Source organism: Phacochoerus africanus, chromosome 2 (assembly GCF_016906955.1).
Source record: "Phacochoerus africanus isolate WHEZ1 chromosome 2, ROS_Pafr_v1, whole genome shotgun sequence".
Taxonomy (NCBI): domain Eukaryota; kingdom Metazoa; phylum Chordata; class Mammalia; order Artiodactyla; family Suidae; genus Phacochoerus; species Phacochoerus africanus.
The window spans coordinates 262,910,474-262,938,217 of record NC_062545.1 but is presented as its reverse complement, the minus strand read 5'-3'; the positions used below and the strand labels follow the sequence as shown (position 1 = coordinate 262,938,217).

Genomic DNA, 27,744 nt, shown 5'->3' with positions numbered 1-27,744 from the left:
CGGCGGCAGCGCAGAGGTTGGTTGCACTGCACCCCGCCCCTCACCCGCCCTCACCCGCCCTCACCCGCCCTCACCCGCCTTCACTCGCCCGCGGACTGCGGAGGGCTCCGCCCCCCGCCCCCGCGCTCCCCGCCGCGGGCAGCCGGGTTCCAGGTTGCTGGGGCGGGGGCTCCCCAAATGCAGACCTCCCCGCACGACGCCGGGACACCGACTCGCTGCCCCCGCCCTTCTTGCAGGTTCCTGGGGCAGCCCTGGAGTCTCTCATCCTTGAATAGACACGGGCTACTCTGCTCCCCGCGCTCGGCACGCTCCTTGAGATGTGGCGAGACGACTGTCAGCTGCCCTCCGGAGAGCGCACAAACGGGGCTGGGCAACACGGACAGGCCGCCCGGCATTACCACGCCGGGCGGCGGGGGAATGTGCTCCAGCTGCCTGCGGACGCAGTGGGATCAAAAAGCCGGGAGACCAACCCTACCTGGGACGGCCCAAGGGGACTCTCAGGGGAAGATGGGGTGGATGGAGGTTCAGAGTAGTAAAGGGTCAAGGCGACTAGGAGGAGCAGCGGGAGAAATAGGGGCCGGGAGCACGGAAGGGGTGCAGAAAGCCACAGAAAGGTAGGGAAATGGAAAGGTGCCAGGCGGCGCATCAGGTGCAGGCCACAGGGCTGGTTGGCTAGAACCTGGGACAAACCCTGGGCATTTGGCAGCCTTCACATTGAGAAACTTGGGGAGATGATTCTGTGGAGATTGGAGTGAGGACGCAGAGCGCCTTTTAGACAGTATTTTCTAGAAGTTTTGTTAAAGGGAGGAGAGTGTGAGGATGCTGGAGAGGAATGTGGAGTGAGAGTGAAGAGGGTTTTAAAGCTGATATGTGGTTAGAACGTAGGCTCAGGATTCCAGAGTCCTATCTTTGAGCCCTTGGGCAAGCCACTGACCCTCTTTGTGCCTCAGTTCCTTGTCTGTAAATTGGGGGTGAAGATGACAATGCCTGCCTCACAGGGTTCAGGTGAAGACTAGATGAGATGGTGTCTGTAATAGCACTTAACACAGTGCTGAGAAGTACCTATTACTTTTCACTTTTAATTATTAGAGCAGCTTGGGCATATTCTGATGCTGATAGGAAGGAGCTGGGAGGCATTGAAGACAGAGGGCAGAGAAAAGGGAGCAGAAAGAAAGGGACCCAGAACTTGGATGGAGAGATAAGTGCCTTTCAGTGCCAAACCAAGGAAAAGAGGGAACAGGTGGGGATGCAGGGAAGTTTGCAGATTTGGGGGATGCAGTTAAGGGAGTGGCTTTCTGCTCGTCTTTTCTCTGAAGTAAGCCTCAAAGTCATCTCCTGAGAGAGAACCAGACCAGGGCTGGCCCAGGAGAGGGCTGAGGTCCCGATTTCCACTGCAGTGGTAGGGTAGGTGCTGTGCCATCTTTGCCAGCATCCCCTGCCTGCTCCAGGGAAGGTGAGCAGTTGAGTTTATCGGGGATCTGAGGACCACATCTGACCTGCCTTGCCCACTTGCGAGGCTCAACTAAAGTTGATGAATGTGAAAACACTGTATAAGCATAATTTACCATTTTGGAGTTCCTGTCATGGCGCAGTGATTAACGAATCCGAATAGGAACCATGAGGTTGCGGGTTCGATCCCTGGCCTTGCTCAGTGGGTTAACGATCCGGCGTTGCCGTGAGCTGTGGTGTAGGTTGCAGACACAGCTCAGATCCTGCGTTTCTCTCGCTCTGGCGTAGGCTGACAGCTGCAGCTCCGATTAGACCCCTAGCCTGGGAACCTCCATGTGCCGCGGGAGCGGCCCAAGAAATGGCAAAGAGACAAAAAATAAATAAAAATAAAAAATAATTTACCATTTTAATCTTTTTTTTTCCTGATCTTGAGGAGCTGGGAGGGCTCTGGCCATCATCAACAGCAAAACTTTTTGAATATTTCCCTTGGGCCATGTACCATGTCACGCTTTCACCCAGTGATCTCATTTAGTCATCCCAAGAGTCGGGTGAAGTAAGAATTGACATTATCCCCATTTTACAGATGGGGAAACTGAGGTTCAGAGAAGCCACTGACCTTGTCCCAGGACCCACGGCTAGTAAGTGATGGACTCAGGATCCCAACTCAGATCTGTCAGACCTCAGAGCCCATGATTTGAAGCTGCTGTGAAGGTTTGCAAAACCTCTAGGAGCAGCCTAGCAGGATCGATGTGGAAAGAACATCTTTTCCATCCTTGGCCGTGTAGGCTCCACCAAACCACCTTGCTTTCACATGTCTTGATGAGGAGGAAGAACACAGGGCTTGGAATCCAAAGGACCTGGTGCTAATTGTGCTGTACAACTAGGAGTTGAGGGGCTCTGGACCAGGCATCTTGCTTCTCTGTGCTTGTATGTGCCTGTGAAATTCTCAGCAGGGTGCTCTAAGAAATTAGAAGGGAAAAGTTGCCGAGTGCACAGTGGGTGTGCCAGGAACCTTGGTTCTGCCATACAGCTCTGGATCTGCATCCCACTTGGCTGCTGAGACCAACTCCCCGTGACCTTGTATTTGCTTAGATCTTTGTTCTCTTCAGGGCCGGGAAGTGGTGGCGCCTGACCCGAGTCTGTGGCCACCTATGACTTCCTGAGTGGGGCCTAGGGGGAGGGCTGTGAGCAGTCCCTGTTCCTGAGGCCTTGGACTTCAAAGGAGGAAAGGGCCGGGTGTAGTCCTCATGCTGATGTTGACTGCCACCAGCAGGGCTGGGTCATCAGAGGCCTGCTGCCGCCTCTGGTTGCCTTGGCCATGGGACTTGGGCCCAGAGAAGGCTTGGAGACACCCTATTGCAATTCCTGTTTTTGCAGATGGGGTCACTGAGACCTGCTGTGAGGAAGTGCCTTTTACCTGAGACATTCTGGACAGGACAGAGCTAATGCACCCGGAACTTGCCTTTTTGGACCTGACTCCAGAATCCTGGGGATTTCCACGAGGGCAGTGACCACCCCCACCGAGAATCCTAGGCTGCTGGGAGGTCCCAGGGAACACAGGCAAGTCACCGGCTGTGGCTCTCTCTGCCCCTGTCCCTTGGGGAGGAAGCTAGCAGCAGCCCGGGGTCCTGCGACGGGGGAACTCTGACTGCGGTTCCTGAAAAGTCCATGACACAGTTCTTTTTTCTCTCTGACTTGCTCTCCTCCTCCCTCACGCTTGAAAGAATGAACTGGACACTCCTAGAGCCTGCAGTCACCATCCAGGGGATTTTTTTCACCATGAAGGGTAATTCCTGTCCCTTCTCTGCTGTGACTCAGCTGTGACGTTGAACCACACAAGACAACAAGAAGATAAAGTCATCAGACTCCTCATCAGAGAGGGTGGCCCGGCCAGAACTCACCTCTTCTCTCAGCACAGACTCCACGGGGCTGGTCCCTTCCCCAGAGGACCTCGGACAGGCCCCTCCCCTGGCCAGCGTGGGACCCTGAGATGGCCTCTGGCTCAGCCAGCAGCCCCCGCCCGGCCCCTGATGAGAACGAATTCCCCTTTGGATGCCCCCCCACCATCTGCCAGAACCCAGCAGAGCCCAAGCCCCTCTGCTGCACCGTCTGTCTCCCCGAGAACATGAGGTGAGAGGTTGGAGGAGCAAGGGGGGTGGGGGGAGGAGGTGTCGGGAGGGATCCCTGATGGGAGGCAAGGGTGAGAGAGGAACCATGGCTTCAAGCAGGTGACCTCACCTCTCTGGCCTCAGATTCCACACCTGTTCCCCATGGTCCCTGACACTGCCCTGTCTGACTAGTGGTAGAAGGAGGAGTAGCCTCAGAAAAACAGCTCCCTCAGCAGAAGGCTGTGCAGGGTGGAGGGAGAGCTTCTGGGCCCAGCTGGGCCACTCACTTACTGTGTGGCCTGTGCAAATTGCCTGACATCTTGAAGACTCAGCTTCCTTGGCCACAAAGTGCCCATAAAGTGATTTTCTACCTCCCAGGATTGTGCCAAGGCCCAATCGATGCCAAAAAAATTCTTGTAATAGTGAATATAAACTCCCTGCTAAATGACAAACTGCTATGCAAATATATTTCCTTCCACAATATCACCCATCACCTTGGGTTGTTTGCTGGGAACACTTTTAAAGGGGACAAAAAAAATCTAGTATAACCGTATAGTATGTATTTATATATGTATATATAGAAGCAACGCCGAGTGGTTATGCTGCGAGCCACATGGGAAGTCCATGTATGTATAATGTATAAAATATATGTCTATGTATATAAATATCTATATGTAATACACACATTTTGCATATATATAAAGTATTCATCTATAATACACCTCATATATATTATATATTAAAATATGTGTATATTGGGAGTTCCCGTCGTGGCACAGTGGTTAACGAATCCGACTAGGAACCACGAGGTTGCGGGTTCGATCCCTGGCCTTGCTCAGTGGATTAAGGATCCGGCGTTGCCGTGAGCTGTGGTGTAGGTTGTAGATGCGGCTCAGATCCCTCGTTGCTGTGGCTCCAGTGTAGGCTGGTGGCTACAGCTCCGATTCGACCCCTAGCCTGGAACCCTCCATATGCCGCAGGAGCAGCCCAAGAAATGGCAAAAAGACAATAAAATAAAATAAATGAAATAAAATAAATAAAATAAAATATGTGTGTATTTATAATTAAAATATGAGTAACTCAGAGAGGTCTGATATCAATAAGCTCCTCAGCATCCCACCTTAAGCAACTATTATGTATCAACTGTGTGCCAGGCACTCTCTCCTTGTGTCTTCAGAAGCGTTTGGGAAAACTGGGCATGTTATGATCCTATTTTACAGATGAGGACAGTGAGGCCTAATGGAGGGATTAGGTCAGTTTGCCCCAGGTCAGTTTCCTGACCCATGTGTCCTTAAACTGCCATGCGCCCCCAGCATGACCTTTGTTTGGGACTTTACAGCTTTAGAAGGTGGGAAAACTGACTCAAGCAAGCTTGAAAAGTTCAAATATTTTGACCAAGGGGGAGGCTGAGAGAAGGGGAGAGGTTGTTGGGGGGAAGGGCAGGCGGGGAGGAGGAGGAGCAAGGCTTGACTGGTTTTACCATCTCGCTGATTGTTCTGGGTTCATCTCAGACTTTCATAGTGGGTCTCTTGGCTTCCTTTCCCATTCTTCCAAAACCTGGCAGAGGTGGGGAAGGGATCCAGGCCTGAGCCTGAAGAGCTCTGCCCAGCTCTGCCCCTGCCTCACGCTGCCTTGGCTGACGCATACGTCCTCCCATGTCTCGTTCTCCTCCCTGTAACATGGGCCTGACCAATGGCTGCCACTGGGGATCAGAGCACTTGGGAGCTTTGGAAAAGCTCATAGCCCCCTGTGTCACCCCATTCAAAGTCTGGCGCCCACTCCCAGTTAAGAACCTCAGACAAGGTGTTCTCAGAGGCCCCTTCTTGTTCTGAGAGGCCATGGTCATCTGTAATTACTAAAAGTAACAGACCAAGATCAAATAGAGGAAGCTAAGAAAAGCAAATGTAGCCACACATATACAATCCTTTACCTGGACTCCTGGGGTCAAATGTATTTTGGAATTCAGAAGTTTTTCAGATTTTAGAAAAGCAGGTCAGTGCGTTACTGTGTCATTTTTCTAGCAGGGATTGGGGCCACACCTTGTAATCAAGCGTATGACCATTTCTGCAATCAAACATGAATATTCACACTAAGTGGGATAAGTAAGGGCGGATAGTTGTGCCCAGTTGTTTCAGACCAGATACAGCTGCCAGGGAAGCTCACACAAACTGTGGGAGAACATTGAGTGTTTGGTGCTTTTGAGGTTTGGGGATGGTGGATCTGGAATTTGGTATCACATTGGTATTAGCTGCCACGCTGGACAAGGCCTAGGCTTTCGGAGCTTTTGGGATGGAGGTTGGTGCCATGAGTGGTGAATGCCTCACTCAGCATCATTTGTTTATGTGTCCCCAGGAACGGGGAGGATCAGATCTGTCCCAAATGCAAAGGCGACGACACTCCATCTGAAAGCCCAGGAAGTCTTCTGTCTCAGGAGAAGGTATGTTGGCACTGCCAGGAAAGATTGTTCATTGTCTCCATTTGCCGAGGTTGAGGCCAACTAGGCATCTGCCCACACAGTCCCTGGCAGGCACCTCCCTCCTTGTCTTGAGTCTAGACTGAATTTGGTTTGTCAGAGGTGAGGAGACTGACTTTCATGGTGGGGAAGCAGCTTGCCCCAAACCACCTGGGCAGTCTGTCACAGATTCAGGGTGAGAACAGCAGTCTAGATAGGGGTCCACAAACCATGGCCTGTGGGCCCAGCCCAGCTTGCCACCCGTTTGTACAGCCCGCAAGCTAAGAATGGCATTAATAGTTAAAATGGGGAGTTCCCGTCGTGGCGCAGTGGTTAACGAATCCGACTGGGGACCATGAGGTTGCGGGTTCGGTCCCTGCCCTTGCTCAGTGAGTTAACGATCCGGCGTTGCCGTGAGCTGTGGTGTAGGTTGCAGACGCGGCTTGGATCCCGCGTTGCTGTGGCTGTGGCGTAGGCCAGAGGCTACAGCTCTGATTCAACCCCTAGCCTGAGAACCTCCATATGCAGCAGGAGCAGCCCAAGAAATGGCAAAAAGACAAAAAAAAAAAAAAGTTAAAACAGCTTGAAAAATTGAAAGGAGAATGAGAGTTTGTGACATATGAAAATTATATGGAAGAGTTCCTACTGTGACGCAGTAGGTTAAGGATCCAGTGTTGCTGCGCCTGTGGCTCGGATTTGATCCTTAGCCTGGGAACTTCCATATGTCACAGGTATGACTATAATTTTTTTTTTTTTGGTCCTTTCAGGGTCGCACCCACAGAATATGTAAGTTCCCAGGCTAGAGGTCGAATTGGAGCTGCAGCTGCCAGCCTACAGCAATGCAGGATCCAAGCTATGACCTATACTACAGCTCACGGCAACGCCAGATCCTTAACCCATTGAATGCGGCCAGGGATCGAACCCACATCCTCGCGGATACAAGTTGGGTTCATTTCCACTGAGCCACACTGGGAACGCCTATAAAATTTTTTTAATTAAGAAAATTATGTCGAATTCAAACTTTGAGGTCCATAAATAAAGTTGTGTTGGTTCGCAGACACAACTCATCATGTATGTTTTGTGTGTGGCTGCTTTTGCGCTAAGACAGTAAAGGTGAGTAGTTGCAACAGAGGCCCAAAATATTCACCATCTGGCCCTTAGAGGAAAAGTTTGCCAACTCTTGATCTAGACACTTCTTTCTGGCCCTTTTTGCTCTCAGACGGGAACAGGCCATCGTCAGCTCACTTCTCCAGCTGTGCCAAGCTGTGCCTCCAAGAATAAGAAATACCTTTGGAAGTATGAGGGCCAGAGTCATCTTCAGGCACCAATTTAGAACCCTGGCCCCTCTGGAGTTCCGACATGGCTCAGTGGTTAACAAACCCAGCTAGCATCCATGAGGACGTGAGTTCCATCCCTGGCCTCACTCAGTGGGTTAAGGATCCGACATTGCCGTGAGCTGTGGTGTAGGTCGTAGACACAGCTCAGATCCCACATTGCTGTGGCTGTCGAGTAGGCTGGCAGCTACAGCTCTGATTCAACCCCTAGCGTGGGAACATCCATATGCCATGGGCGTGGCCCTAAAAAGACTGCAAAAAAAAAAAAAAAAAGAAGAACCCTGGCCCTTCTGAGCTGGAAGGACCCTGGCAGAGTCCAACCCAGAAGTTCCCACTTGCCACTCTGCACTGGTCTATTTCCCCCAGTTCATGACAAAATGATAAAAATAAGGAAATTGTTGTGAGTCTTTTTTATAAAACTAAATTCTTTCCATTTATAGAATGAACCTTTACCCTGAGATTATGCCCTTCCTGTTCATGTCTTTGTATAAATGAAATGATCAATGTGATAATAGAACTTTGGATAAAGCCTTTATTTGGTGGAAGAAAAACATGGCAATCTTTTAATCTCCTGATTTACTAAGCAAACATATTTGTATTGGTCCATGACTCCAAAGCTGTAAGAACCCTTGCTCCAAATCTAACCCCCTCATCTTAGATGTGGGCCCCGACACCCACTGGGGTATCTCCGTGCAGACCTCCCCAGTGACCAGGGTCTCACCTATTCGCCACCTGCACTGTCCACACTGCAAGGTACCCGGTTCCTTTCAGACAAAACTTCCTTCCTTGTCCAAACCACAGTCTGGTGTCCAGGGATGGACTATAATTCAGCACGTGGCTAAGCTGACTCCTGGGCCTGTTTCTCCACCTATAAAGTAAAGAAGCTGTGTAAAGCTTTTCTTGCACCTGCAATGTCTGAATACCAGTCACTGGCTGACAGGTGGTTCTCCTCCCTGCCATGGAACCAGAGGTAGGCAGGCCTCCGTATTTCCCTTCTTTCTTCTCCACTCTGGCCTGTCTCCTACAGAGAGCTGGGGGACCTCCCTATCCCACCCAGAGCTGGTTTTGAGGGCTCTCCTTTCTTCTCTGCAGCAGCCCCTCACCTGCAGGCCTTGAAGGGAATGATAGTAAGGATCGAATGCTTTTCCCTAGAATGTTTTACTGTGCAATAGAGTAAGAGATAGTAGGATAAAAGGCACCTGGACTAACGTCCCAAGATTCCCTATGTGGGCATCTCTGTGCTCTGTGGGCCACCGTGCTCCCCCCTCAGAAGGGAAGGTGGCTAGATGCTTTCAAAGGCCCCTACCAGCCTGGACTGTTTTTTTTTTTAACTTGTTTTATTCTTGTTTCTTATCAAAATCAGTGCAGATTCATTGTATCAATCTTAGATAATATGGAGAAGAGGTATTTTAATAGCTCTCAAACCAGTAGTCTTATTTTTTCACCTTCGTTAATGTGAAATCAGATGAAAGTAGAAGCGCCCTGGACTAAAGGGGAACCCAGAACTCTATCCTTTAGGCTACCCCACTTCGTTCTCCTGACTCCTCTCCTCAGGGACTCTGGGGATTCCTAGGGCCCTGCAGAGCACAGTTTGAAACGTGCTGCCTTAAACCAAAGGAAGGCATTTCTGATGATGAACTTCCAGGCACTGGAACAGACTGTAGAGTGGGAGGGAGTGCTACCCAGTACGGCCCTCACTGCACCCCCAGTGGAAAGCCGGGGGCAGGGTGAGCCAGTGGTCTGACACCTGCACAAAGCCACAAGTGGAAAGACCAGGGACTCCTCCAGCTCCTGACCCAATGGGAACTTTGGGGAGACTTTTGACCAAAGGAAGGCAGCTGATTTTAAATCAACGCTTTGCATACATGGCAATTCTGAAGTTTGTGCATCTGGGGAAACCTGGAAAATGGAGGTGGGGAAGGGCCAGGCAGGAGATCAGCTGAGCTAAGCCCGGATACCCGTCCTTGCAGACATTTTCCGTGCCATCTGCTTTTCAGCTTGTCCTCATCCTCTGACTTCATTAGATTAGTATCTCTCTCGGAAGTGCTCAGAGCCCTAGACTGATTGGCTAATGTAAGAAGCAGGTATTAAAGGATTCCTGTTGACCTAGTTAGAGACTTGGTTCTTGCCTGAAATGAGCTTCCTACAGAAGTGACAATGAAGTAGAGGAAGACCTGGTGGCTGGGAAATCGCAGTCAATTCTGTCTACCTGAGACCCAGTGAAAGGGATTGTTTCTCTTACTCTTCCCTCTGAGGCCACTACTCTTCCCTCTGAGGCCACTCAAGAAAGTCACAAACAAGCTGGCGTCTGCTGCCAGTGGTTTACAAGAATGCTTTGAATTATTCTGGAATCAGAAAATGAGGAGTTCCTGTTGTTGTGCAGCAGAAAACGAATCTGACTAATATCCATGAAGACATGGTTCGATACCTGGCCTTGCTCAGTGGGTTAAGGATCCGGTGTTGCCGTGAGTGGTGGTGTAGGTCGCAGACACAGCTTGGATCCCGAGTTGCTGTGACTGTGGCATAGACTGGCAGCTACAGCTCTAATTAGACCCCTAGCCTGGGAACCACCATAGGCTGCATGTGTGGCCCTAAAAAGACAAAAAGAGAGAGAGAGAATGGAAGGAAAGAAGGAAGGAAGGAAGAAAACGGTAGGAGGTCAAGCTGTCCAGTCCAGTTTCCACTCTGTGCTGATTCCTGCCAGGTGGCTTCATGTCCTTCCAGTGACAGGGAGCTCATTACTCCATGAAACCACCCACTTCCACCATGGGGAACTAGCTGTTGTACCATTCGCCTCTCTGTTTGTACGGAGCTGAAATCTGTCTCCCTTGGGGTAACAAAGGGCAGGTGAGTCAGCCTCCTGTCCCCTGAGGCGGCTCTGTGTCTATGGAAGGATGCTGACCACGTCCCTCTCAAATCTGTCCTTAGCCTCTGTGCATATCTGCATCCTTAGAGATGCAGTGCCTGGAAATGGACCCCCTTACACCTCTGAGCTTGACAGTTGCATCTGTAACCTCGCCAGTCCTGTGACATCCTGTGTCATGGGTGGTGGTTATACCCCTATTTCACCAATAGGTAATATATGGAGGTTCAATGAGGAGGTGCTTGGCGCAGTCGTATAGCAAAGGGGAGGCAGAGCCAGGCTCCAACACCTGCCCCCTGGGCTGCTGGCATCTTCTCCCTGCTGCTTCCAGATGGTGGATCGCCCCCAAATGTTTTATGCAGGTTTAAATACACAGTCTACCTCAAGCACTGTGGAAACAGGAATGGGCAAGACTACTGTCAATCAGGAGAATCAGGCAGGACTTCCTGAAGGAGGTGGCAGTTGAGCTGAGCAGAGGTTGCCAGAAAGGAAACTGGCTCAGGGACAGAGGAGGGCCTGAACTGGCAGCTAGAAGCAGGTGGACCGGGTCCTCCCTGTCACTGTAGAGTGCCTCTCTGTCAGCACTCACTGAGGCCCAAGCAAAAACGGCCCCTCCAGGCATCCAGGACCTTGACCAGCTTCTGTGCCCAGTGCAACAGCATAGGCAGTGCCCGGCACGTCGCAGACCCTCTGTTCTGTGTGGTGGCTTCACAGAGGCGGCTCTCATGCTCCTGGCACCCTCTTAACAGTCACATTCTCGGAGGCCCACAAGTCTCCTAGTGGGGGCCCCTGGACGAGCCCTCTGCTGACCTCTTCTCAAAGGGTAATAAGCAGGGCAGCCGGGAACACCACACACCCCCAGACTTCTGGGACGTGAACAGAAGGACAAGTGTTCCCTTAGGGCTAGGATTTTGTTTTCTCTGTTTCCTCTTCAGAGGAAATTGCACTGCAGATTTTATTTTTAGCAGTTTGCAGGCAATGAGGCCACTCACACAGGGGCCACTTGTGGCACCAGGCAGACACAGGCTTGGCCCAGGACACGTGCCCCGTTCTTCCTCTGCAACCTAGCCTGATCCCCTCTCCTGTGCCCTTGGTCCCCAGCCTTCAGACAAGGCCACTTGTTGGTCAAGGAGAGGACTCCCTGGTGGGGAGGAAGGACCCTGGACATGGGTTCCAGGCCCCTGGCCTCTACCACTGCATTGCCCCAAACTTGTACCACCTTATGCAAGTCACCAGCCATTCCTGAGATTTAGCTTCCTCATCATCACAAGAGGCAGAACCTCCAAGGCCCCTCCTCGTGGCCCTGTGAGAGCCAATGGGGTTGTGCTCACCCAGGTGCGGGGCAAGCAGCGAGCCTGCAAGGTCTCGGACTGGGGGACAGAGGACCCAGATTCTGTCCACTCCTCAGCTATGCGAGCTTGATGTGACCTGGAGCAAGCTGTTCACCCAGCTTTCCCATCTGCATGAAGGCGAAGCGGATCCCACACTGTCTGCCTCAAAGGGATCATTAGGGGAATCCCGTGACATAACAGGCAAAAATGCTTTGGTAAATACACATGCATTTAGGGATGTTCCTCACCCCTACCCTATCCTCACCCCCGAGGAAATCCGATGGGTAATTTACAAAATTCGTTATTGAGAGTTTGAAATGTGACAATTAAATGAGATGCAGTTAGGGGGGAGGAAAAAGAGGTCCCAAGGGCAGTGCTTAATCCATAGGAAAAATTATGCTAATAACAGTAATATTACTACTAATAATGGCTAACGTTTATTGAGGACTGCCTCAAGCAGAATGATGCTCCCCAAAGATGCCAGTGTCTTAATCCCCAGAACCTGTGACTGTGTTACCTTATGTGGCTGCATTAGTCTGCTCAGGCTGCTCACATCACAAAGTACCCCAGACTGGGTGGTGGGAACAACAGAAAATTATTTTCTCACAGTTCTGGGGCCATAACAGTGGCAAAGGGGCTTTGCAGTTGCAATTAAATTAAGGATCTTTTGATGGAGAGATTACCCTAGATGATTTGGTGGGTCCATTGTAATCACAGAGGTCCTCAAAAGAGGGAGACAAGAGAGTCAGAATCAGACAGAGATTGGAAGATGCCCTGTGGCTTTGAATATGGAGGGAGAGACCATGAGCCACGGGATTCGGGCAGGTTCTAGAAGCTAGAAGAAACAAGAGGACAGGTTTTCCCCTAGAGCCTCCAGAAGGAACACAATCCTGCCGACACCTTGGTGTTAGAACTTCTGATCCCCAGAACTGTAAGATAATAAATGTGTGTTGTTTTAAGCCATTAAGTATGGGAAATTTTGTTATAGCACAATAGGTTGCTCATATCAGAATTTGCAGGTATCATGTCACCATAACTCTGTAAGGGGGAGTTCTGTTATTATTCCCATTTTTGCAGATTGGGAAACTGAGACATGAGAAGCTAATAACTCTCCCAGGGCCACACAGCTGTATGTAAAGTGACAAAGATGGGCTTTGCACCCTGACAGACTGGCTCCACAATGCACCCCCTTAACCCCTGTAGCATCTCAAGGAATGAGAGACAGAGTGACTGATGATGGGACTCTGGGACCCCAACCCTGCCTGGCCACCGTTGGCCTCTCCAGTCACCTCTGGCCCCTCCTCTGCAGGCCATGGGAGGCTGATCCCAGCCTCCTCCCATCACACACAGTGACAAGGATGACCGCTCCACCCACACAGCCCTTTCCAGCCTGCATGCGTTTTCACCAAACAGACACAAAACCACAAGGCTCAGCTGGCAAAGGAACACATGCCTGTCCACCTATGGGCAGTTCTGGAATCCCACCATTACTTTTATCACTTTCACCTTTGCACTTCCCTCTGACTCTCACTTCAAACATACATCCCTAGAACCACAGAGGATTCAAATCATGGGTTTGTCGGGAGTTTCAGGGCCTGAGAGGTCACCCTGATGCGTCCACTCTGGAACCAGATCCTCACCAGCCTCAGGCCCTCTGTCCTTCCCACAGGTTAGGATGCTACCTGCTGGGACAGGCTGCATCACGGGACATGTTCCAAAGCCAGCAGGGCCTCCCTGCCAACACTGCCCCCTCTGCCCTGTGATAAAACATCTGTTTTCTCTTCTTCGTTGGGAACAACTTGTGCTTAAAGCCCAGGGCAGTGAGGCAAAGGGGGCAGGGGGTGGCACTTTGCTGAACTGTGCTCTGTGCCTCTAATCAATTGTACTCATTAAGGCCACAACTCTCACTTATTTCACTTTTAAAGAATAATAACTAGTGTGGCTTTATATTTGCTCAGCTCCAAAGACCTCTGTCCTCCCCTCCTACCATCCAAATCTCCCTTCACTTCACCCTGTGAGATTATTCTTAAAAAAAAAAAAAAAAACAGAGCTCTTGGAAGATCAAGCTAGTATTTATAGTTAGGAAAATTCCCTCATGTTAAGTGTACAGATTGATGCTGGTAAATGTATACAGTTGTGCGTGACCTATAGTCAAGAGGGTGAATGTTTCATGCACCAGAAAAACATCCTTGTGCCCCTGGCTAGTGAGTCTTCCCCACCTGCAGCGCTAGGCAGCCACTAATCTACTTTCTGTCACTATAGTTCTGCCTTTTCTAGAGGCTCATATGAAAGGAATCCCAGTGTTTGGAATGGAATCTTTCGTGTTTGACTCTTTTTATTTAGCATAATGCTTGAGGTCCTTCCACGTTACTGCACGTATTAGTAATTTAGTCCATCTGATTGCTGAGTAGCCTCCTAGAGTGTGGCTATACCACACTTTTGTTCATCCATTCACTAGTTGATGGATACTTGGATTGTCTCCAGCATAAAGCTGCTGTGAAATTCACATAGGCACGTGGACATATGTTTCCATTTCTCTTGGGTAAATTCCTAGGAGAGGAATGTGTGGGTTGTATGATAACTTGATAAGCATGGTCTATAAAGTAAGTTACTTTGCAAGTATGCTTTAACGTTACAAGATACTCCCATGCATTTTCCCAAAGAGGCTGTACCATTTTGCATTCCCACTAGCAGTGTATGAGTGTTGCAGTTCTTCCACAGCCTTACCAAAATTTGATATTGTCATTCTTTTTACATTCTAGCCACCTAGTGAGTGGACAGTGACATTTTGCATTTCTCTGATGACTGGTCATGTTGAACATCCTTTCATATGCTTGTCATATATATATCTCCTTTGGGGAAGTATCTGCTCAATATTTTACCTACTTCCTATTAGGTCGTTTGTCTTATTATTGAATCATAAGAGCTCTTTGTATATTCTGGAGATAAGCCCTTTTCCAAGTTTGCCTTTTGCAGGAAATGTCCTCCCAGTTTCCCTGGACTGACCTTTGATAAGAGATAGAGCTATGGGATGGGAAGAGCCCTGGAGCTCTGCTGCTTCCCAGCTCTCCCTCCTTGAGCACATCTCTTCCCCTCTGTGAGCCTCAGTTATTTCATCAATAAAATGGGAACAAAAAAACCTACCCTGCCATTCCCAAGTGTTGCAGGGGCCCTAGGAAGAATTATGACTGTGAGAGCATTTTGTAAACTCCTCAGACCTCTGCATAGTTAGCAGTATTGTCAAGTTGCTGTTGAGCACTGAGACCCTTCTGTGTCACTTCCTCGGGCTCTCCATTACCTGGAAGGGAGGGCAGTGCAGGGCAGGCACACCTCAGTCAGGGATGGATTGCCCATGAGGCATGCAGATGGAAATTGTGAGGAGAGCCCCATGGGCTTCAGGATGCACCCAGCATGTTCTGAGGGTTTACTCTGCACCAGGCACTGCCCCCAGGACTGGAAACACATCTAGGACCCTCACAGAGCCCTTAGACCAGTGGGGACAGCCAAAGAGTGAGTGACGATTATGGGGCTGGGTGGAACGTGTCCCAACAGGAACAGTGGCATCGCTTCCCAGGATTACGGCAGGGGCCCTGATCTTGTTTTGAAGGAGGGTCACAGAAGGTCTAACGCTTGAAGGGTGGAAGGAAGTCAGCCAGGCAGAAGGAACAGCATGTGCAAAGTATTGCGACCCAGCCCAGCTCATGCCTGCTGGATGTTGGTGCTTAGCAGAGAGCTTCAGTGACACTGGGGACCCCAATAACATCCAGTGACATGGTTATTATTTTTAGGATCACCCCGAGGATGAGGCTGGAGTTGGATGCCCTTTTGCCGGTGTTGGCTGCTCCTTCAAGGTAAGCATCTGAATGTGAGAGAGGAGGTCCATACACTGGTCCCAGACTCCTGCATCTCCCCGCTCACCCCCTCTAGGATTTTCCCGCAACATCAAGCAACTCCTCTGGATGTCCCTCACGTGACTTCCCCAAGCAGCAGAATCACTAGTAAATCATCTTCATTCTCAGAGGAGTTCATCATGTGTCACCTGACATTGTAGCACCACTAAAATGACCCCCACCCAAAGCCCTGTGCCTCTCTCCGTGGTCCTGAATCATCCCTGAGCCCAAGGGCAGGGCAGAAATGTTGCCGTGGAGGTTGGGATGCCCCTGGCTCACCATGGGCATGTCTGATAGCAGGGTCCTCCGAATCCCTCTTACTACATGCTTCCCTTTGCCAAGTGAATGGATAGGACTTCCCTTGGCAACCTTTGGTGCCAGGACTCTCCCAGGCTCCCTGGTCCTCCCTCCTCCTTCTGTGTTTTCACTCATCAGCCCCACTCTCTTGGCAGGGGAGCCCAAAGTTCATACAGGAGCATGAGGTCACCTCCCAGGCCACCCACCTCAACCTGCTGCTGGGGTTCATGAAACAGTGGAAGGCCCAGCTGGGCTCTGTCTCGGGGTCCGGGCCCATGGCCCTGGAGCAGAATCTGTCAGACCTGCAGCTGCAGGGGGCCGTGGAGGTGGCTGGGGACCTAGAGGTGGACTGCTACCGGGCCCCCTGCTCCGAGAGCCAGGAGGAACAGGCCCTGCAGCACTTCATGAAAGAGAAGCTCCTGACAGAGCTGGAGGGGAAGCTGTGCGTGTTTGAGAATATTGTCGCCGTCCTCAACAAGGAGGTGGAGGCCTCCAACCTGGCCCTGGCTGCCTCCATCCACCAGAGCCAGCTGGACCGAGAGCACATCCAGAGCTTGGAACAGAGGGTGAGCATGGGAGGCACGTTCACCTTCAAGGCTGGCTCAGGGGGGTCCCTTCTCCCCCATCTTGTCTCCAGGGCAGTGGACCAGCCTTCCTCCTAAGCATTCTACCTGCTCAGAGCAATCACTCCTCCATCAAAAATATCCCTCCAGAAGTTCCTGTCATGGCTCAGTGGTTAACAAACCTGACTAGCATCCATGAGGACGCAGGTTCGATCCCTGGCCTTGCTCAGCACGTTAAGGATCCAGCGTTGCCGTGAGCTGCGGTGTAGGTCGCAGACACGGCTCAGATCCCATGTTGCTGTGGCTGTGGCATGAGCCGGCAGCTACAGCTCTGATTCAACCTCTAGCCTGGGAACCTCCATACGCTGTGGGTGCAGCCCTAAAAAGACTATATATATATATATATATATCCCTCCAGTGTCTCAAGACCTTCTAGGAAAAGGACTGACTCAAGTTATAGTCCAGGTCAGACTCTCTCATCCAGTGCTTCAATTCCTTTTCTTGAGTTTCTGCAGTAAGATATTCCCACCCCAGCCATCTCATTTCATTACTGGCCATTTTTCACTATTAGAAAATTCTCCCTCACACTAAACTAAAACAGCTTCTCTTAGTCTTCCGTGCATTGTTTGTGGCCCTGCCACTGAGGTTACACAAAATATTTGCCTTCTAGCTCCCATGGAAGCCCTTCAGAGATGAGCAGTCAATAATAATATCCTGTTGTTTCATCCTTTAGGCTACCCCCCCCCCCCAGTACCTTCACCCCTTCATCAGATCACATTGTTTCATGCTGGCGTCATATATTCTGGCTCAGTCTCTAAAGGATTCCACACACTCAGAGCAGTGGTCCAAGACCATCAGATAATCTATTTATCTGACAGTTCTTGGTCAAGCCAGATTGTCCCCTCCTTTGTTCCAGAACTTATACTTTTCTTAATATAACCAGTCATAATGCTAATGTTGCTTTTTGTGGAGGGCAGCCACAATTACATCCCTGTCTCATGTTGAGTTAGGCCTGAATTTTAGTTTTAGGTCTGCCATTAATTTGCTGTGTAGATTTGAGAAAGTCACAGGACCACAAATTTCCCATATGTAAAATTAGGCATTCAATTCTCTTCCTTTTTTTTTTTTTTGGCTGCTCCCATAGTACATGGAAGTTCCTGGGTCAGGGATCAAACCCATGCCACAGCAGTGACCCAAGCCACTGCAGTGACAACACCAGGTCCTTAACCTTCTGTGCCACCAGGGAACTCCAGGGATTCAATTTTCTTTAAGGACACTCACTTCCATTCCTGACTTCCCTACCTGAGCACACCCAAGAATCAGTTTGTCAATGATTTTGTCTTTCAAATGTCAATGCGGAAACTGACCAGAAGTGCCAGGCGCTGGGTTTGAGTGACTGATTAAAGGTTTTATTTATGTGGGAGTTCCCGTCGTGGCGCAGTGGTTAACGAATCCGACTGGGAACCATGAGGTTGCGGGTTCGGTCCCTGCCCCTGCTCAGTGGGTTAACGATCCGGCGTTGCCGTGAGCTGTGGTATAGGCTGCAGACGCGGCTCGGATCCCGCGTTGCTGTGGCTCTAGTGGCTCTGGCGTAGGCCGGTGGCTACAGCTCCGATTCGACCCCTAGCCTGGGAACCTCCATATGCCGTGGGAGCGGCCCAAAGAAATAGCAAAAAGACAAAAAAAAAAGGTTTTATTTATGTAACTCTTGCCTGGTTGGAAGGTGGTGACCTCCCTGAGGTCAGTGACTATATCTTCAGATCATCAACCAATTCCCTGGAGTTCCTGTAGTGGCTCAGTGGTTAATGAATCTGACTAGGAACCATGAGGTTGTGGGTTCGATCCCTGGCCTCACTCAGTGGGTTAAGGATCCAGCATTGCCGTGAGCTGTGGTCGGATCCCGCATTGCTGTGGCTCTGGCGTAGGCCAGCAGCTACAGCTCCAATTAAACCCCTAACCTGGGAACCTCCATGTGCTGCAGGTGTGGCCCTAGAAAAGACAAAAAAAAAAAAAATTTTCCTGAGTTTATTTTTACATGCCAGGCACTGTGTCAGACATAGACGGATAAAATGAGTATGGACCCAGCCCTTGATAAGGGAGACCATCTATCCTTAGGAATGGCAGAAAAATACATCAGACTGTGGTAAGGGTGCTGTAAAAATGTGGATGAGAGAGAGGAACGAGCTGAGCTAGGGCTGTGGAAGGACTGTGGGTACCAGATTCCTGACAGATAAGTAGGAGTTGGCCAGTGGAAAAGGAAGGAAAAGGAGGTCCAGGCAGGAGGGGTGGCACACACAAAGGCAGGTGCCCCCGGGCAAGGGCAGCGCGGTCAGGAAGGCGTGTTTGGGGCAGTTCTGTCTCCATCACGCCATCCCCACCCCACCCCCGAGCCAGGGTCTGGTGTCCCTGACTGAGTGGGCTTCTCTGCGCAGGTGATAGAGTTGCAGCAGACCCTGGCCCAGAAAGACCAGGCCCTGGGCAAGCTGGAGCAGAGCCTCCGCCTCCTGGAGGAGGCCTCCTTCGACGGCACCTTCCTGTGGAAGATCACCAACGTCACCAGGCGGTGCCATGAGTCGGCCTGCGGCAGGACCGTCAGCCTCTTCTCCCCAGGTCACACCTCCCCAGGGGCCCAGATACCAACTGGGGGAGGCAGGCCCCATGGGGCCCAAGAAACAAGAGGGGAGGGGGGCAGCTCTGACGGCCGTGCTGCATCCAGGCCCCCTGCCCTGCTGGGCAGCAGGGGTGGTAGGTCCCTCTCCACCCAGCTGCTTGGAACAGGGCTGTTTGCCCCGGGCAGGCCTGGGCCTCCCTCGTATTCTGCGACTAGGAGTGAAATTGTTAGCTACTTTGTGTGGGCTCAGTTGTGAGAGAGGGTGTGCTGTGAACCAGAGTTTGTGCAGGTGCGAGGGAAGCCGAGGACGACTTTCTCAGGTGGGTGTCCCTGCCCTCAGAGACCCAGGGGGCAGAAATAGTGGAGGACTAGGTCAGACAGCCTGCGTCTGTGTCCGGCTGTGGGGAGCACATGAGTGAGTATTGTTTCAGCCGGGGGCAGTTCCTACTCGTTTCTGGGGCCCCATGGGCCTGGCACAACGTCTTGCACAAAGTGGGCAGTTGCTCTGTGGATGTGGGCCCCATGGGCCTGGCACAACGTCTTGCACAAAGTGGGCAGTTGCTCTGTGGATGTGTCTCTTAAGTAACGGCTCTCCGTTTCTGTAACAGCGTGTATGGCTGTGCTCAGACCTGTGTGCTTTCCCCCTTTGCGTCACTCGTGTGCTTCTGAGTAAACAGGTGGGTCAGTGAGGAGGATTTCTGCGGAGGAGTTCTCACCACTCGCATCTGCCTCAGCCTCATGCCCTCTCTGTCCTCCACTCCTGGCACAGCCAAGGCCAACAGCACCGGGATTAAGAGGGGCATTGGAGTTTGCTGCACACTGCAGAGCAGGCTGCAGGCTGGGTCACAAAGCCAGGCCCAGTTCCTCCAGAGCAGGGGCAGCCCCTTCACGGGCGGGGGTGGGGGGGCTTGCCTTCTACCCGTAAGCCTCTTGTCCTGGCTTCTTTCCAAAGAGGGAAAAATCGAGCAGTGTCTCTGGCTTCCCGCTTTACCACAACGTAAAGGGCAGAGATGAGTCAGACTGTCAGCCTGTCCCTCTTCTGCTCCTTCCTGTCTGCTCCCACACCCTGTCCTCCCTCAGCCCTCCCGGAGGGGCCCTCACGGTGACAGCCCCTGGAACCCACACTCCTGTGGCTCTTTCAGCTGCCCAGGGAGAGAGACCACAAGCCCCTGGGCTTAATCACACACCAGGGGCCTTTGCCAAGGGTGGCCAGCAGAACTGTGAGCTGCCCCACTCTCCCCAAGCCTCCAGGAGACCCCAGCCACTTGGCTTAGGGCAGCAGAAAGAAGTCAGTGTTGGGGGGAGGTCGGAGGCCTGGCTCCTAATTCTGGCTCTGCCCCAACACAATGTAAGACTGTGGCCAGCCACTTCCCCTCACTGGGCTCGGGTTCCCGACTGCAAAACACAGGTTGCTAAATCAGAAGTGTAGGGAGTTCCCATCGTGGCTCAGTGGTAATGAACCTGACTAGTATCCATGAGGATGCAGGTTCAATCCCTGGCCTCGCTCCGTGGGTTAAGGGTCCGGCATTGCTGTGGCTGTGGCATAGGCTGGCAGCAGCAGCTCTGACTTGACCCCTGGCCTGGAAACCTTCTTATGCCATGGGTGCAGCCCCAAAATACAGAAAACAAACAAAGAAATGTGATCCCAAGGCAGGAGCATCACCACCCCTGTTAGAAATGCAGATTCTCGGTCTTCCCCCAGCACCGCTGAGTTAGAAGCCCCAGGGGTGGGGCCTGGTGATCTGTGATTCTGATGGCCTTTGACAGCCACTGGGCCAGAAGATCTCCAAGATCTGATGCTCCGTAATGGAGAAGGACGCTGGGCTCCAGCCCCAGATTTCTTAATTTTGAGCCATGACTCAGGCATGCCTCCATGCCAGTCCCAGTTTCCTCATCTGCAAAGTCCAGCACCCTCCAGCTGCCTCGGTGCTGACTAAGGCTTCCGCATTTCAGCTTTCTACACTGCTAAGTATGGGTACAAGCTGTGCCTGCGGCTCTACCTGAACGGGGACGGGACAGGCAAGAAGACCCACCTGTCACTCTTCATCGTGATCATGAGAGGAGAGTACGATGCTCTGTTGCCGTGGCCTTTCCGGAACAAGGTAGGAGCCGGTGAACCATGCAGCGGGGTGGAGGAACCCTGGGTCCTGGACCTGGTTTAGCCATGAACTTACCTGTGCGACCTCAGCAAGTCTTTTGCACTCTGTGTAATCAGTGTCCCCTGGTATAAAACAAGAGCCTAAGTTCACATCTAGTAGCCAGGTCTCCCTCCTTCACTGTGAGTCCAGGAGCTAAAACGCCTGGACCAGCGCCCCTGGGAGGCATATAGAGATGAAGTTCACATGGCCGGGTAAATAAGGAACACTGCCTGGAGGAGGTGCTGTGGGGCTAGCCTGAACAGGCAGCATCCTCAGAAAAAAAGGGAAGGAGGCAGATACCACTGTGGACTTTTTAGAATGGCCAAATCCAAAACAATGACAACATCAAATGTTGGCAGGGATGTGGAGGCCCAGGAACTCCATGCATTGCTGGTGGGAATATACAATGGTACAGCCACTTTGGAAGATGGTTTGGAGGTTTCTTACAAAACTAAACATAGTCTTATCATGTGATCTGGAAATCACACTCCTTAGTATTTACCCCACTAGTTGAAAACTTAGGGCCACACAGAACCCAGCACACAGGTATTTATAGCAACTTTATTCGTGATTGCCAAAACTGGGAAGTAGCCAAGATGAATGGATAATTAAACTGTAGTACATCTAGACAGTGGAATATTATTCAGCACTAAAAAGAAAGAAGCTACCGGAGTTTCCGTTGTGGCTCAGTGGTTAACAAATCCGACTAGAAACCATGAGGTTGCAGGTTCGGTCCCTGGCCTTGCTCAGTGGGTTGAGGATCCGGCGTTGCCATGAGCTGTGATGTAGGTTGTGGACATGGCTTGGATCCTGCATTGCCGTGGCTCTGGCGTAGACCGGAGGCTGTAGCTCCGATTCAACCCCTAGCCTGGGAACCTCCATATGCCACGGGAGTGGCCCAAGAAATGGCAAAAAGACCAAAAAAAAAAAAAAAAAAGCTACCGAGTCACAAAATGATAGGGAGAAACCTTAAGTGCACATTACTGAATGAAAGAAGCCAATGGGAAAAAGCTATATCCTGTATGATTCCAATTATATGACATTCTGGAAAAGGCAAAGCTATGGAGAAATAAAAAGATCAGTGGTTGCCAGGGTTTGATGGAGGGGAGGAGGGTGAACAGGTAGAATGCAGAGGATTTTTTAGGGCTGCGTAAATACGCTGAAGTGATGTTATAATGATGGATGGATGTCTTTATACATTTGTCCAAACCCACAGAATGTACAACACTGAGAATGAACCTTAATGTAAACTAGGAACTTTGGATAGGTGGAATCTCAAATATGGCACAAATTGAACCTATCTACAAAAGAGAAGCACGAACAGAGAGAACAGACTTGCAGTTGCCAGGGTGGGGGGAGGGAGGGAGTGGGATGGACTGGGAGTTTGGGGTCAGTAGAGGCAAACTATCCCGTTTAGAATGGATAGACAGCAAGATCCTCCTGTACAGCACAGAGAACTATATCCAGTCTCCTGGGATATGTATGTATAACTGAATCACTTTGCTGTACAGTAGAAATTAGCACAACATTGTAAATCAACCATATGTTAATAAAAAAATATAAACTAGGGACTTAGGGGGAATACAATGTGTCAAGATAGGTTCGTCAGTTGTAGCAAATGTGTCCTTCTGGAGGGGGTGTTGATCGTAAGAGGGGGTAGGGTGGGGTAAGGGGGTTCTGGAAAGTCTCCGTATTTTCCATTCAGTTTTGCTGTGCCCCTGAAATGGCTCCAAAAAATCAAGTCTGTTTTAAAATATTTAAAAGCGGGGAGTAGGGGGAGATTTCACATTGTGGCTCAGTGGTTAACAAACCCAACCAGTATCCATGAGGACGCAGGTTCAATCCCTGGGGATTGGCTGTTGCCGTGAGCTGTGGTATAGGTCGCAGATGCGGCTCGGATCCCATGTTGTTGCGGCTGTGGTGTAGGCAGGCAGCTACAGCTCCGATTCAACCCTTAGCCTGGGAAGCTACATATACCACAGGTGTGACCCTAAAAAGACAAAAGACAAATAAATAAATAAACAAATGGTGGGAACCAAGGGGGGTGGGTAGACAGGCATTCCCTATAGATGAACAGCAGGGGGTGGGGGCGGGAAGAGGAGGGTGTGGCGTCCAGACCTCAGCTGGTGGGGGGGGGGATGGGAAAAGCAGGTAGGGGCAGGGGCGGGAGAGCCACTGTGGTCTGGGTATGAGCCAACAGGTCAGTGGTTCCCAAACGTGCTGGGGAGATTTTTAAAATACCAGTGACTGGGTCTCACTGCTTTGAATGGTGGAGCCTGAGAGCATCAGGATTTTTCAGAGCTTCCCAGGGAATTCTAAAGTGCAGCCAAATGAGAACTGCCACAGCGGGAAGCCATTTCATGTCCCAACAGGCATTTCGGTAACATGTGCCTGGGAGGAGGGTATATGTCACTTTGAGATCATCAGCTTCTCCAGGGGACACAGAGCCCCCGGGTAGACCAGAAGCTGGGTTCGTGTTTTGAGGTGTTGATTGACATCCCCTCAAGGGAAGCCCCTTCCGCTGTTGCCCCTCTGCCTTGCCCGGGAGGCTCCAGCCACAGTTGGAGGATCAGACATCTCAGAACAGGAAGGGCCATGGTGGGTTACAGAGTCCAGGCCCCCTGTCAGTGCTTAGTCCTATGTCTAGCCCCCAGCAGCAGCCAGACGCAGCTGACAGTGCCATCTGCATCCCCCCTTCCTGTGGCTGCACCATCTGAGCCCTAAGCAGAGGACACTCCTAAAGGCTGCTCATGTTCCAGGTGCTTCTGTTCCCGGCGCCTCACGATACGCCACGTGTGATCCTTGCCTGTTTCTTTGACAGTGTGAGCTCAGGGTTGGAGGGGCTTCACAGGTGACAGACACAGCCCGGAGCCCTGACCTCCCACTCGCCCCCGCCCCACAGGTCACCTTCATGCTGCTTGACCAGAACAACCGTGAGCATGCCATTGATGCTTTCCGGCCCGACCTGACCTCAGCATCCTTCCAGCGGCCCCAGAGTGAAACCAACGTGGCCAGTGGCTGCCCGCTCTTCTTCCCTCTCAACAAGCTGCAGTCCCCCAAGCATGCCTACGTGAAGGATGACACTATGTTCCTCAAGTGCATCGTGGAGACAAACGCTTAGGGTGGCCGGGCAGGGCAGAGCAAGCCACACTGGGGTCTCAAGGGAACCCCAGCTCAGACAGGGATGCAGGGAGACAACTGAGGTCCTGCCCTTGGCGCCCGAGATCCCAGGGCACAGTGATTGGCCGGGGTTGGCATGATCTGAGCGGATCTGGCAGATTGACTGTGGCTGGCCATCAACTGTGGCAGGACCTTGGGCCAGGCCCACAGGGGCACAGGGTCCAGAAGGAGGCAGTGCGGGATTGCTCCCCCTGCATTGACCACGCAATGCTGGAGGCCCAGGGGCCACCCCGGCCCTGGATGTTGAGGCGGACTCCAGCCAAGATGAGAAGGACGTGGCTGGTGACCTGGAGATGTGGGTCCTCACAAAGAAGCTCTGGGGAGGGGAAGGCCTCCGCAGGCCACTGTGGAGAGTGTGCTTGCTCTCTTCCTGCACAGGGTCAGAGCTGGGACCGGGAGGTGGAGGGGACAGGGTACCAGTGTGAATTCAGTCTGTCCTGGCCTGGACTTATTTCCCCACCACTGGAGGTGAGCAAGCAGAGCCAAAGGGTATGTGTGGTGGAGGGCATCAAACTTGGGGGGCTAATTCGAAGGCCTTCAAGATTCCTTCCAACCCAGAAAGTATCTAGCTCTAGGTCTCCTGAGCCAGATGAAGCCTAGGGCTGCAGAGTTCCAGGAACACTCAGGAGCCTTGTGTCCTCCAGTTCCTGACTCGCCTTCAGTGCCACCCAGTGGGCTAGGCTGGCCTGCACGGCACCTGCCACCTGGGGCCTGGCAGCTCTGCTTCCCCTCCATGCAGAGCCACACACAGCCCTGCGTCCTGCGCTTCCCCCAGCCAAGCTCCCCTCCACCTCCTCCAAGTGAAACCAGGTCCCTGAGCTCCCAGGAGCAGCCAGGAGGAGCGTGGAGAAGGAGAGAGGCATGAGCTCTCCACACTCCCTGCCTGGGGGCCTCACGCTTGCCATTTCCAGAATCCCAGGTCACCCAGTGAACCCAAGGTAACCGCATCTCTAGTTGATGGACCTCTGAGCCACCAGCAGAGGTTGTCCTTTTATATGTATAAAACCAAAGGAAGAGTTTTTTTTAAATCTCTTTTGCAGTTTTCATAAAGGGTATGGTTGTGGGCATTGGTGGTAACTCGAGCTCTGGGTGGTGCGGCCAGTTTTGCAGGTGACATCCAGGGTTGGTATGCTGTCAGGAGTGGCCCTCTCTGCCTCGATCCTCTGTCTGTAATGGGGAACCCTCCTCCCTTGCTGGGTTCTGGGACCTCAAAGGAGATGCTACACAGGAGGGGCTGGAGAGCGAAAGGCCCCGGCACCACTGCCCACCTGGCCTGGCCGCAGCCCACGCTTGTGTTCTCACCTTGGAGCCCCCTGCAGGGACCTCGCCTGACTTCCCAGAGCCCCTGAGACTTCACGTTGCTGCTCAGACCTCCAGGGCAGGTCCCCACTCCTCTCCCTACCAGCCTCCCCTGCCGCCTGTTCTTCCTCTACTCCCTGAGGCCGTGATTGGCTTCACTCCTCACACCTTCAGGTTCTCATCTGTGAAATGGGTCAGCAGCCCTGCCGGTTCTCTCCAGCCCAGTGTTTGTGAGCATGATCCTCACATAAAGGGGAGCAGCATGACCCAGGGGGCTCAAGGTATCAGGAAGCCCAGACCCAGGCTTTGTCCAGACCTGGTCTCCCGTCCCGCTTCAGCCTCTTCATTTACAGACCCAGGAAACATCCTTCCTGGCCCTGCTCAGCTCACAGGGTTCGGGGTTTTCACAAGGGCTGGATATGATCCTGGAGCTGCTCTAGTGCTCTGTAGTGTGATGGCACCTTGCCATGTGTGATAGGCTACAATCGGTCAGGGCTTCTTTTTCTTGTCCCCGCTGCTGACAACCTGTCATGGAGCTGACTTGCTTCCTTGATGTGTGTAGATAGGAAGGGAAGGCCTGGCCTAGCAAGTGATAGGGACATGTGTCTCAAAGCTGGTGTCTCGGCAAAAAGAAAAATAGTCATCCCTACTCACTGACCTAACAAGGGCTCTGTGGGACAACTCCACTAGGGACAACTGTCCCTCTATACCTTTCATAGGAAAAGTCACACACTCTCTTCAACCACTGTGAGTCGCTGCTGTTTTTTCTGCAAAGCTTCATTGAGACCTTCTGTGCTGGACCCTAGGGGGTGGGGAAAGGTAAGGTGTGCATCCTACACTCAGGAAACTCTTAGTTCAGTGGACAAGACAGGTGCATAAGTAGATCATAGAAACTGGTACATAAGAAACTCAGAGACAGCACAGGAACCCAGATCCATCGAGTGAAGCAGAGAGGGCTTTCTGGAAGAAGCAGCATGTAAACTGGGCCTTAAAATATTTTGAGATGCGGAGGATGGGGTGTGGAGGAGAGTAAGGACCCAGAGATGGGACACAGTCTTGGCTTCAGGTAGGGCCTGGGAGGCCGAACCCCGGAGGGGAAGGCAGGAAGGTAGAATGGGCTGGAGCACAGAGACATCAGGGTGGTGCCAGCTGCCTGAAAGGAGCAGCACTGAGCAGAGGATTCCCAAGCCACCTGTGTGTGACCCTTCGGGCTGTTATCAGCAGGATGAGACAATGATTTGAAGCCTTTACTAATTTATCTTCCATCGAAGCCCTAGGTTAAGCACACCAAACACCTGACATCTCACCTCTTACAGGTGATTCGAGGGGAGGGAAGGCAAGAAGCAGACAAAGCCACTGTTTCATTGGATCCTCACAACCTCCTGTCGGCAAGCATGGTCTAATCCCTTTTTAAAGACTGGGAAACTGAGGTGGGTGCAGAGGAGGCAGCTAGAATTAGAAGCCAGATCTTTTGCTTCTAGTTACTTCCCTTCTTTTAGGTTGATGAGGAATCTTCAGTTTCTTTTGTGTCTTCAGCCAAGATGAGGTCACATTTTCCCAGGAGGCCTTGGGAGGCAGTGGATCCCTCTGTTCCCAGCCAGAGGGCCAGCCCATGGAAAACACACACCACCCTGATGGTGCCCGGGAGGGGTACGTGAGCCCAGCCAGCAGGGGGACATTTGCTGTCACCCAGCAGCTCATAAGCCACCTTGGTGGTGTCCACAGGTGATCCTCGGACCAAGACTACCCTGAGCCATAGGGACAACTATTATTTATGCCTTTAGTTGTTCATTTCTGATTGTAAGAGACACATACTTGAGGTAGAAAAATTGGGAAACTGCAAATGTATGGAAGGAAGAAAAAAAATCACTCATGAGCCTTGTGTCTAGAGTGCTCCAAGGAACATTTCACTAAATTTTCTTTGTCTTTTTGAAACAGTAGATACGAACATATAAACATACAACCACTTTTTAAAATGGTTACATCTAAGTCACATTAATTATAGCTTTATGTGCTTTTTTCTTCTTTCAAAAAAGTTTTTAGTTATAGTTGATTTATGCTGTTGTGTCAATTTCTACTGAACAGCCAAGTAACCAGTTATACATATATATACATTCTTTTTTTCATATTCTCCTCCATCATGTTCCATAACAAGTGTTCGGATAGTTCCTTGGGCTGCACAGCAGGATCTCATTGCTTATCCACTCCAAAAGCAATTGTTTGCATTTA

General features: G+C 51.4%; 1 protein-coding gene across 2 annotated transcripts; it reads left to right on the top strand.

Annotated features, from left to right (window-relative positions):
- Positions 1 to 27,514, top strand: TRAF1 (TNF receptor associated factor 1). 2 transcript variants are annotated; one of them, XM_047768293.1, is made up of 8 exons: positions 1 to 16; positions 2,827 to 3,579; positions 5,910 to 5,994; positions 15,326 to 15,388; positions 15,880 to 16,290; positions 18,720 to 18,897; positions 20,852 to 21,000; positions 23,939 to 27,514. In XM_047768293.1, exons 2-8 carry the CDS (start codon positions 3,440 to 3,442, stop codon positions 24,155 to 24,157), a joined length of 1,245 nt encoding a protein of 414 aa, XP_047624249.1. In that variant the 5' UTR covers positions 1 to 16; positions 2,827 to 3,439; the 3' UTR covers positions 24,158 to 27,514. The 2 variants fall into 2 exon arrangements, with proteins under 2 accessions (XP_047624249.1, XP_047624248.1); XM_047768292.1 differs by lacking the exon at positions 1 to 16 and adding an exon at positions 233 to 1,453.
- Positions 27,515 to 27,744: the final 230 nt, after the last annotated feature.

Excerpts from the sequence above, each read along its gene's own strand:
- TRAF1 (XM_047768293.1), top strand. The coding sequence starts at position 3,440 with ATGGCCTCTGGCTCAGCCAGCAGCCCCCGCCCGGCCCCTGATGAGAAC. Across the intron at positions 3,580-5,909 it reads TGTCTCCCCGAGAACATGAG|GAACGGGGAGGATCAGATCT; the intron begins GTGAGAGGTTGG and ends ATGTGTCCCCAG. Across the intron at positions 21,001-23,938 it reads CGTGGCCTTTCCGGAACAAG|GTCACCTTCATGCTGCTTGA; the intron begins GTAGGAGCCGGT and ends CCCGCCCCACAG.